This window comes from Cygnus atratus, chromosome 26 (genome assembly GCF_013377495.2).
Source record: "Cygnus atratus isolate AKBS03 ecotype Queensland, Australia chromosome 26, CAtr_DNAZoo_HiC_assembly, whole genome shotgun sequence".
NCBI lineage: Eukaryota > Metazoa > Chordata > Aves > Anseriformes > Anatidae > Cygnus > Cygnus atratus.
In genome coordinates, this window is record NC_066387.1 from 4,407,419 (window position 1) to 4,418,141 (window position 10,723).

The 10,723-nt window shown below is 60.0% G+C and overlaps 2 protein-coding genes across 4 annotated transcripts in view; both read left to right on the plus strand.

Moving 5' to 3' along the window:
* The window catches only part of PIP5K1C (phosphatidylinositol-4-phosphate 5-kinase type 1 gamma), a 43,314-nt gene extending 40,722 nt beyond the window's left edge, over positions 1-2,592 (plus strand). For all 3 annotated transcript variants that reach the window (XM_035568115.2, XM_035568113.2, XM_035568114.2), the window contains exon 17: positions 587-2,592. In XM_035568115.2, the coding sequence (XP_035424008.1) occupies positions 587-589 (3 nt within the window). In that variant the 3' untranslated portion in view covers positions 590-2,592. The remainder of the gene's footprint in view (positions 1-586) is intronic.
* A 2,186-nt stretch (positions 2,593-4,778) lies between these two features.
* Positions 4,779-10,318, plus strand: CACTIN (cactin, spliceosome C complex subunit). Its single transcript, XM_035568111.2, is given in 11 exon segments — positions 4,779-4,968; positions 5,695-6,181; positions 6,727-6,822; positions 7,269-7,414; positions 7,498-7,660; positions 7,806-7,923; positions 8,174-8,366; positions 8,699-8,821; positions 8,971-9,239; positions 9,641-9,771; positions 9,773-10,318. Coding segments are annotated over 11 exon segments (2,238 nt in total). The 5' UTR covers positions 4,779-4,816; the 3' UTR covers positions 10,133-10,318.
* The last annotated feature ends 405 nt before the right edge of the window (positions 10,319-10,723 follow it).

Sequence of the window (10,723 nt, forward strand, 5' to 3'; positions counted from 1 at the left end):
TTCCTACTCTTTTATTTTCTCCTTTTATTTTTTCCTCTTCTCTCCTTTGCTCCCTGCTCTGCTGCTGCTCTCCTTGCATTCTCCCCGCCGTCTCTGGCCACTCTGGCAGCCGACAGACGAGAGGAGTTGGGTTTACTCCCCGCTCCACTATAGCGCTCAGCTCCACTCTGTCTCCGATGAGGAGAGCGATACAGTAAGTGTACAAGAAACACGTGCTGGGTGCCCGGTGGGTCAAGGTCGGACCTTGCGCTCCCTGTGCAAGCTGGCCTTGCAGAGGGAGCTGCTGTGGCCTCTGTGCAGCATGGGGCTCTTGCATGGCCGCGGCGGAGCCCTGCTGCAGCTCGGCTCAGCTCTGTGGCAGCAGGTGAGGTCTGCTGCGCTGGCAGAGACCCGTTCGGCTCGACAAGGGTTGAGTGCAGTGAAAGCTTGGGGGTCTGAAGTTCTCCAGATGCGTTGTTGTTACTGGGATGCAAAACAAGCAAGTTTCCCTCTTCGTGCTCGTTGTGGTTCTGGGGATTTGGCTGGGCTCAGACCAGATGCAGAGCAGATGCACGGGTGTTGACTCTCTTTTCTCTGCCTCTTGCAGTAATCTCTATGCAGACACAGAAGCCCCAGAGAGCAGCGATTCCCTCTGCAGGTCAATGTGTTCCCTTTTCGTTGATGCAGCCGTTCCAGTGGGATGGGGAAGAGCTTGCCGACACCAGTATTGCTGCACTGCAGGATCCCGGGCACTGCATTTCAGAACGGAGCAAAACTATAACCGTCTATTTCTACTTATCCCAGATGTGGGCAGCAAAGAAACCACCCACTCACCCACAGCTCCCAACGGAGACATCCAGCTGGGTGTAGAGAATCCTGGGTAGTAACACAGTGTTTTCCAGATGTGCACTACCGTAGCTACCTATCCATGTGTAATACTGTGAACCTTTTTAATTTTTTAATCATGTATTTATTTCTTTTATCTTTGCACAGAGACAGCACAAATGTGCTTTTTTAAACATTTAGTTTACTGCACTTTTTTTTTTTTTTTTTGGTTGTCATATATTTGTGCATCAGAAAGGAGTGTGAGACCTCACTGGAGAATTGGTAGGAGCACGTTGCTGGGGAGGGCAGGGAGCGGAGTGGCTTCCCTTGAGGCAGCAGCGTGGTCTGACCAACCGATGGAGTCGGGAGGTGTAAGGCTGTCCAGGCTCTGCCACGGTTTTGCCGAGTGACCTAAGGCAAGTCACTTAACCACTCTGTGCCTCGGTTCCCCTGTGCTGATGGGTGTGCAGTTCCCACTTCCGTTAAAGCACTTAAAGCCTGGGATGAAAGGTGCTATGTAAATGCCATGTATTAAAGGCCATTGAGTAGAATTGCTCCCATGTTACAGTAGTCCAAAGTAGCCATGCCAATTCACTTGGATTCAAAAATCGCTAGTGACTTCTCTAGATCCGTAACGCTGTGTGGGGGAAGCAAGCGATTCCTGGCAACGCTGATGTGGTCACCTCGGCTCTCTGGACGTCGCAATGGCTTCAGCCTTCACCGTGTGCCACGCTACTGTCACCCCGTCCCTCTGTGCTTGGAAGCCCACGCTTCGTCCTACCGGCCGCTGCACCGCCGTCCGCGCCAGCCGCTGCCCGCCGGCAGGCATGGACAGATGAGGACTGGGCGCCTCCAGGGACCGGTCCCCGCTCTGCCAGCCCCAGCGTGGCTCGCCCGGACACCGCATCCCACTGGAGCCACTTAGCACCTCGCATGCTCACGGGTGTATCCGACCGCCAGTGACTCGGGGGTCGCGGACATTGGGTTCACACGTATCCTCCGTACCTCAGGGCAGTCAGGGAGCTGCGTGCACGTCCACGCCTACTGGAGGCAGAAACCAGGCACCTGGCTCCAGCACCCGGTTGCGCCGGGCGGTATTGTGTGCATAGACTCTGTTGGACAAAAAGCTGGGTGACTCGGATGTTGCCTGTGGCAACGTCTGCTATTGGAAATCGCTGCTTCGGATGTCTGAGACACGGATAGTTTGCTCTTGGAGGGCTGCACGCTGTAGCCAAGACAAGATTTGGTGTCGCTTGGCAGTGCTCGGTTTAGGCTCATCCTTCTGTCAGCAGGACACCGTAGCATCTTGAACTCCAGCAATCCCATCCTCTCCCAGAGAGAAGAAATGAAACCCTTTAGACAAGGAGGCGACAGGTCTTGTTTGTGTGCTTTACATGCCAAGAGAGGGGCTCAAAATCTCTTTATTCTCATCACGATCTTCAGCTGTCCTTGGGATTCCTTGTAGAGGAGTGTAGAAGAGGAACCCTCCTTCTGGGGCTCTGTCCCTTTCCATCTGTCTTCGCAGCAGCACTCAGGACTGGTTGATTCAGGTCCCAGAAGGTAACCAGGCTGGTGGGAAGCTCTTCCCCTCTGCGACGTGATGAAGTTGGCGAGGATCTTCGTGAATTGACATTGTTTCTTGCCTAGAAGTATGGGACCCAAACTTCACCCCATGCCTGCAGATGCTGAAGGCTGTACAGTGTGCTGCTCTCGGAGTGCAGGCTGGGGGTCTTGCAAGCTGCTGCCATTAGATGTATTCATGTATTTACCAAATAATCTATCAAAAGTCTTTCAAGACATTCTCCCCTTTCAGTCGCTACTTGACAGCTTGTTCATCTAGCTCGTAGCATCGCTCCATGACAGCCCCTTCAGTAGGCTGGGAAACAGCTCCTAACCCACCCCATCTCCCTGTGCCAGCCGGGGGGGGGTGCTGCAGGCTGCATGTTGAGTGCTGTGGGGGGCTCAGTAGTTGGGCAGAGGGGAGCCGGGAGTAGTGCAATACCTACAGACTAACGTGCCTCTGGGCTGAAAGCATGAGGCTTCAAAATGCTAGAAATTCAGCCTTTGTTCGTTTCCTCCAGAAGCCCGATGCTGCACTTGGAGAGGCCGGAGGAAGCCATGTCCCTTCTGCATCTTCAGATGTCACTCTCGGGCGTTGCGCTGGGGAACGTGGCTCTGGGAGGGAGCCAGGAGGCTGGGCTCAGCTGAGCCCCAGCTGCACGGGCACTTCCTCGCTCGTGGGGCCGCTGGGGTTAGCTGCAGCAGGCCTTTTCCATCAACTGAAATCAAGCATCTCGTTTAAGATGGTTCAGACATCACTGTCTAAGAGCTGAAATCAAGACTTCTTTCCTTCCCTGCGTTTCAGGGGTCTCTAAAGCTGCGTAGCCTCTGTGCAGGAAGCATCTGAGCCCAACCTTCATGGAGTATCTCGGTGAATGAACTTTGCAGGCTCAAGCTAGCTTGGTCCCAGAAGATACGGGGAAGCCCAAATCTCCTTTTGCAGCACGTTCATTCCAACTGTTGTCATTCTTCAGGTGTCCAGGCTTTTTGAGACAATCCTTCTGTGTGCAATCCTATAATGCTGAACCCTTTGGAGCGAGCAGGTCTGTAAAAGATGAGAGCAAAGGGATGGGAGCAACTTTGTCAATGTGAGTGGGGAAAAAGGAGCCTTCTTTTAGGGAGATGCTGATCCCAAATGGAAACTATTCCTTGCCAGGCCCATGCACACTTCCTGCTGTCATCTCCTGCCCAGGTGTCTGTGCTGGAGAGCAGCTGAGACTTCACAAGGCTACAGGACCCTGGGGTTCAAGGCTTGCTCATTACCCACCTCTCTGTGCTATTCCTGCCCACTGCGTTGCAGTGGGGGAGCATTGGGGCACTGTGGGGCACTTCCCATGCCTTGTCAATGGTGCCTTTGCAGGGCATAGCAGAGTCGAGGAAGGGAAGGACTGGGTCTTGCCTTTGGGAAAGAGCATCAGCCCTTCTTTGGGGAGGAGAGCCCTTGCCACTCCTTGGCCTGAGCTTCTCTCTAGCTGTGTGCCCAGCTCACTTGCGGAGCAGGTCGTGGGTGTTTTTGCTACGGCTTTCTCTAGTGCCCCAGAAGATTGCTGCCTAGTGCTGTCACCAGCGTACCCCTACATCTCGAAAAGGAGGCAACGCATCTCCTGCTGGTCCACGGGTGCAGGGCTCGAGGACTCCAGGGCTGTCTCTGCTGTCAGTCACCGCTGCTTCCTTGGTGCCTGGCTCAGCCGCGTGTGCTGAGGTCGCACGTTGGCTCTGGGCACGGGGCTGGCACCACTGCGGCAGGGCCTGGGTCACCCTCGGTGCCAGCTGGGCTCCCAAAACGTGCCGTGGTCCTGCCCAGCACCTTCCGCTCCCCACTCAGTGTCACCTCCAGCTCTCACCCAGCTGGACAAAAGCCGCGGCCCCCACGCCCTGGCTCGTGTCTGCTTTTCTCTCTGTTGATGTCTACATTAGACCCGGGTCTCCTCTATCAGATGCTCGTGCTCCCGCTCATTTCCCACGTCCGCTCCGTGCGTGCACCGTGTAATGAATGTATGTAATTAGGGGAGGCCGAGGTGGGATGCCGACCGGGGGTCTTGTCACGGCTCTCTTCTTTATTTTTTGGGGGGGGGGGGGGGGGGGGGGGTTACGTCATGAGCGCTTTTTTTTCTTCCTTCTGTTGGTTTTTCGTTTCCTCTTTGGGGGAACCCTTTTCCAGAGAACTGTAAGTTGATGCTTTGTGTCCTCGGCTCTGTGATAAAAGCATTGTGTGTGTGCTGTGCGCAGCGCGCGGCTCTGCCTCGTCTCAGCGCCTTCACTGCCGCGCCCCGCCCCGCGCCGGCATTTTGGTGTAAAAAGCGAGAAAAAAAGGGGGAAATAAATAAATAAATAAATAAATAAATAAATCACCGATCGCGGGCCCGCCCCCACTGTGGGCCGGGCCCGGCGCCGGGGCCTCGCCGCGGAACTGCCCGCGGCCGCCTGCGCCCTGCCGGGAGCGGCGGCGCCGATGGGCTCCGGGTCGCGCAGCCCCGGCCGGCGGCGCCGGGACCGGGACCGGGACCGGGACCGGGAGCGGGAGCGCTCCGGGAGCGGGGAGAGGCGGCGGCGCCGCAGCCGGAGCCGGAGCGGGGGGCACCGCCGCCGGGAGCAGAGCTCGGGGTGAGCGGGGAACCGGGCCCGGGGCGGCCGGGCCTTGTTGGAGGGACCGGGCCCTGCTGGGGGAGGACCGGGCCTCGCTGGGGCGGCTGGGCCTTGCGGGCGGGACCGGGCCGTGTCGGTGACCGGGCCTTGCTGGGGGGACCGGGACCGGGCCCAGGCCCGGGCCTTGCGGGAGGAACCGGGCCTCGCTGGGGGGGCCGGGCCTCGTGCCGGGGACTGGGCCCGGTGGCGGCGGCGGCGGGGAGCGGGGCCTCGCTGCGGCCGGGCCCGGGGGGAGGGCAGCTCGCTGCGGCCGGGGTCGGGGCCGTGACCCCGGCCCATCGGCCTCCCACCGGCCCCAGCGTGCTCGGGGGCTCGGCCGGGCCGAGCCGGGCCTGGGAGGCCCCAAGGGAGGCAGGGCCTGCCGGGCCCAGCGCCTTCCGAGCGGCCGGGACGCTGCTGCCTTCCCCCGCCGGGCGCCCACCCGGCCCCGGGAGCCCCTCGGGGAGGACACGGCTCCTTCTGGGGCTGGGGGCAGCCGCAGGAGCTCGGAGGGAGTGTGGTACGGGGAGCGAGTACCGAGCTAAAAGCGTGTTTGAACTTCCTCGGCCCTGCTGCTGGTTCTTGCTGTGGCTCGGGACAGGCCGTGCCGTGCCTGTGGTGGGGCAATGCTCTCCTCTCGGAGCGCTGCCTCCACGCAGAGCCTGTAATCATCAACTGAAATGTGACTTCCCCCCTCTCCCACAGTTCAGACTCTGACGATGAGAGACACAAATGGAAGAACAAAAGCAAAAGCAGGGACCAGCACCATAAAAGCCAGAAGAAACACTGCTCGCGGTCCCGGGGTCGCTCCTCCAGCTTGAGCTCTGAGCGAGAGCGAGACAAGAGGCGAGCCCGGAGCAGAGAGAGGCGGAGGAGAAGAGATGGCTCCAAGTCGTCTGTGTCCTCAGTCAGCTCTCCCTCCCCACCGCGTTCCCGGGGCCAGGAGGAGTCAGGGCAGCAGCTGAGCCTTCAGGAGCGCTTGAGGATGAAGGAGGAGAAGAAGAAGCAGGCTGCACTCATGAAGGCCTTGGAGACCCCTGAGGAGAAACGGGCTCGACGGCTGGCTAAGAAGGAGGCCAAGGAGAGGAAAAAGCGGGAGAAGATGGGGTGGGGAGAGGAGTATATGGGTTACACCAACACCGACAATCCCTTTGGGGACAACAACCTGCTGGGCACTTTCATCTGGAGCAAGGTGAGCGCCCAGTCCACACCTCTGTGTCACAAGAGGCTGCTCTGCACGTTGGCTCAGAGGAGATTGTGTTCCTGTGGCTGCCGTGGGATGGTCCAGAGCAGCGGGGTGTCAGGAGGGACTTTGCTTGAGGTGGGAACCTCTGAAACACTACAAGGAGCCACCTGAGAGCAGTGCTGTCAGCTAGGGCAGGACGTGGGTGTTCCTGAAAAGCTCTGCAGGGCTTTACGTCTTATTGTGAAGACCAATGTTTGTAGTCAGGGCTGTGGGATGAAGAGATGGGTCAGGGTACAGGAGAGGCTCCTTGGGAGCTGAGAGCTGGGGAGTGTTCCCTGCTCGTGTTGCTGCTCACCAGGTGGGGTGGACTTTCTGGGTGAGCCTGGGTTTTGCTGAGAAGCTGCAGGAGTAGGATTTGAGGGAGTCAAGCGTCCTTGACAGGATGATAGCCCATTAGAGCAGCAGAAATGGGTGGATATGGTGTTGGTTGCTACTTGAGAGGCTGTAGAGGTTGCTTGGTTTCATGGCTCCTCTTGGCCACTCTGTTTCAGGCGCTGGAGAAAAAGGGGATCAGCCACCTGGACGAGAAGGACCTGAAGGAGAGGAACAAACGAATCCAGGAGGACAACCGTCTGGAGCTGCAGAAGGTGGGCCCAGAAGCCCCCTCCCTCCCACTGTCTGCCACAGGTCCCCATGGACAGCCCAGTTCTCCCAGCCGCTCCCGGTCCATCCTGAAAGTTCCCTTGATCTGTCTGGGGGAGCCCATGGGCTATAAGACATGGGTGCCACACTGCGCTGACTTCTGTTCGGGGCTGAGATTTTCTCCTTGGGGCTGAATCCAGCTCAGGAGGTGCTGATGAAGACAAATGCCAGGTCACTGCAGCGCAGCACTTGGTCGTGCCCATGTCCCCTGTCCTCCGAAGATTTTGGCAGGGAGCAGTGGGCAGCTGGCTCTGGTGCTGGCTCTCCTTGCGCAGAGCTCCTGGCTCTCCGGGATGATTGCGGGGGCTGAGGCAGCTCAGTGAGTGCGGTTACGGCAGCGTCCTGCGGGAGGCTGGCAGCCTCACTCACGTCTCGCTCTGTCCCTGAGCAGGTGAAGCAGCTGCGCCTGGAGCGAGAGAGGGAGAAGGCGATGCGTGAGCAGGAGCTGGAGATGCTGCAGCGGGAGAAGGAGGCGGAACACTTCAAAACCTGGGAGGAGCAGGAGGACAACTTCCACCTGCAGCAGGCCAAGCTGCGGTGGGCGGGCAGCTTCGTGGGGTCAGGCTGGTGGGGAGCGGAGGTCGGCAGGCACCGCTCACTGTTCCTCTCCTCTCACCCAGGTCTAAGATTCGGATTCGGGATGGAAGGGCGAAACCCATCGACCTCCTGGCCAAGTACATCAGTGCGGAGGATGACGATCTGGCTGTGGAAATGCACGAGCCCTACACCTTCCTGAATGGCCTGACCGTCTCCGACATGGAGGATCTGGTGGAGGACATTCAGGTACCTCTCTGTGGCCTCTGCACCCAGGCTGTCCGCAGGGCAGCAGCTCCAGGCCTCCCTCGCTGAGCTCTGCTGCCCTGCCTGTGGCTGAGTTCAGGCCGTGACACGGAGCAGCTGCCTGATGTCCCCTGTCCCCTGCCTGCAGGTTTACATGGAGCTGGAGCAAGGCAAGAACGTGGATTTCTGGAGGGACATGACCATCATCACGGAGGATGAAATAGCCAAGCTCCGCAAACTGGAGGCCTCTGGGAAAGGAGGCCCAGGTAAGCAGGAGGCCAGAGCCTGGCATGGATGTTGAGGGGAGTGTGAACAGTGGGTAACGAATGGCGCGGGGTCTGCCGCAGGCTCTCAGGCTTGCAGAGGCTCTCGAATTGCTCCTGGAGGATGTGATGGATGGAGGCTGTGGATGTGGCAGCTGTCCCCTGCCGGGCTCCAGCTGTTCGGTGAAGCCCAGGAGTGCCTGAGTGCGTGAGCGCTCAGAGACTGACCGGTCGCCCTTGCCTGCCTGTCCAGGGGAGCGGCGGGATGGCGTCAATGCCTCCGTCAGCTCGGACGTGCAGTCCGTGTTCAAGGGGAAGACCTACAACCAGCTGCAGGTGCTGTACCAGGGCATCGAGAGCAAGATCCGGGCAGGAGGGCCCAACCTCGACATCGGATACTGGGAGAGCCTGCTGCAGCAGCTGAAGGCCTACATGGCTCGGGCCAGGTGAGAGCAGGGACTGTCCCCTGCCAACGGTGTGGAAGGGGACAGCGCAGAGCTGCCGTGAGCAGAGCTGGGGAGGCCCAAACCCACGGTCATGGTGTAGGGATATTATGCCTTTTCCAAGCTGTTGCTTCTTCCAAGTGGGAAGAAGGGCTGGACAATCAGTCCCTTCTCAAAAGGCGATGTTTAAGTTTGAGATCCTCAGCGGGGAAGCTGACTGGAGAGTTATTCAGCCCAGAACTGTAAAAAAAAAAAACAAATTTCGGCCCGGAGTGGTGTGTGTCCCAGCCATGGGCATGCAGGGTGTGACCTAATGGCTCGTCTCCCCCTCGCAGGCTGCGGGAGCGGCACCAGGACGTGCTGCGGCAGAAGCTGTACAAGCTGAAGCAGGAGCAGGGCGTGGAGAGCGAGCCGCTCTTCCCCATCATCAAGCGGGAGCCGGTCTCCCCCAGCGACAGGTATGCAGCCCCCTCCTCGGGGAGCACAGCCCTCAGCCTCCCCCTCGGGCACCCAGGACAGAATGTGCAGCCTCATGCTCCCATCTGTCCACAGACAAACCTCGGGGAGCCAAGGGTGCCGTCTCCATCCCACATTGTCTTCCCTGCAGGCTGGACCCAGAGGAGAGCATTGTGGTACAGCCGGGGCCGTCCTCAGAGCCAGAGGCTGAGCAGGATGCAGAGGCCAAAGGAGAAGCAGAGGGAGAAGCCGTGTTGATGGAGGAGGACCTGATCCAGCAGAGCCTGGACGACTACGATGCGGGGAAGTACAGCCCCCGGCTGCTGGGCCCCAACGAGCTGCCCTTCGACGCTCACGTGCTGGAGGCTGAGGAGGACATGCACCGGCTGCTGCTGCTGCGCCAGCAGCTCCAGGTCACAGGTAGGAGCCCCAATGGCCTTGTGGCCTGGCCTGGCACGGGGGGCACACACGTGCCCTGTGGTGCAGGGCTGGAGGGGGACGCTCCTCTTGGAAAAGGGTAAATGCTGGGTCTGGAGCATGCACCCAGAGCTGGCCCGGCAGAGGGATCCACCGGGTACTGAAGGGGGACGCAGCCCAGACTGCTGGCGTTCCCTGTGGGTGCCCGAGTCAGCTCCTTCCCTCTCCCCAACACACCGCTCAAGCTGCAGACAAGTGGGAAGGGTATTTTGGATGAGTTTCCCAGTGCCTGCCAGGTCTCCGTGTCCGGCACATCCCCAGCCCGGCCCCTCCTGCCCCTTCCCTGCACGCAGCCCAGGCCCACTTGGCGCTGCGGGGCCAGCCCTCACCTCTCCTCCCTGCAGGCGATGCCACCGAGAGCACCGACGACATCTTCTTCCGGAAGGCCAAGGAGGGCATGGGCGCGGATGAGGCGCAGTTCAGCGTGGAAATGCCCCTCACGGGCAAGGCCTACCTCTGGGCCGACAAGTACCGGCCCCCGCAAGCCTCGCTTCTTCAACCGGGTGCACACGGGCTTCGAGTGGAACAAGTACAACCAGACCCACTATGACTTTGACAACCCCCCGCCCAAGATCGTGCAGGGCTACAAGTTCAACATCTTCTACCCCGACCTCATCGACAAGCGCTCGACGCCCGAATACTTCCTGGAGGCCTGCCAGGACAACAAGGACTTTGCCATCCTGCGCTTCCACGCCGGGCCGCCCTACGAGGACATCGCCTTCAAGATCGTCAACCGGGAGTGGGAGTATTCCCACCGCCACGGCTTCCGCTGCCAGTTTGCCAACGGCATCTTCCAGCTCTGGTTCCACTTCAAGCGTTACCGTTACCGCAGATGAGGGGCTGCTCTCCCCGCCAGACTCCTGGCACAGAGGGTGGGCAGGGGGCTTGTCCCCTTGTCCCACATGCGCTGTCCCATGGACCTGCCCGATGCTTGGCCCAGCGCAGCCTCTTGACCATTTTCCTCATTGCTTTTATCCTGAGGGACCCTGAGACTTTGGCACAAATAAATAGGGGTTGTTTAAGCCGTGGCCTCCCTTGCATGAGCGCCCCATGCCCCTGTGTCCCAGGTGGCTGTGCTGTACGCTGCCAGCAGCCAGTATCCTACTGGGCCAGCACTGGGAGCTCCCCTGGGGCTGTGCAGTGGTGGGGGCGAGGGGTGTCTGTGCCCCTAGCCCCACATGCTGTCCACCCTGTGTTCCCATCGCCCCTTCCAGCCCCACGCCCTCCCCTTGCTCGTGCCAGACCTGTCCAGCCATGACGTTCCCCAGCTGGAGCTGCAGTGCCCTTTGCTCTGCGAGTGCAGCCCTTTGCCCGTGGCCCCACTGCTGCCGCTTTCCCTCGGCCCCGTGCCGCCCCCACAGGCCCCATTTCTGGCATTCCCCTGCCTGGCATCCTGCTGCCCCAGCCTAGGAGCACCGCCACCTCCC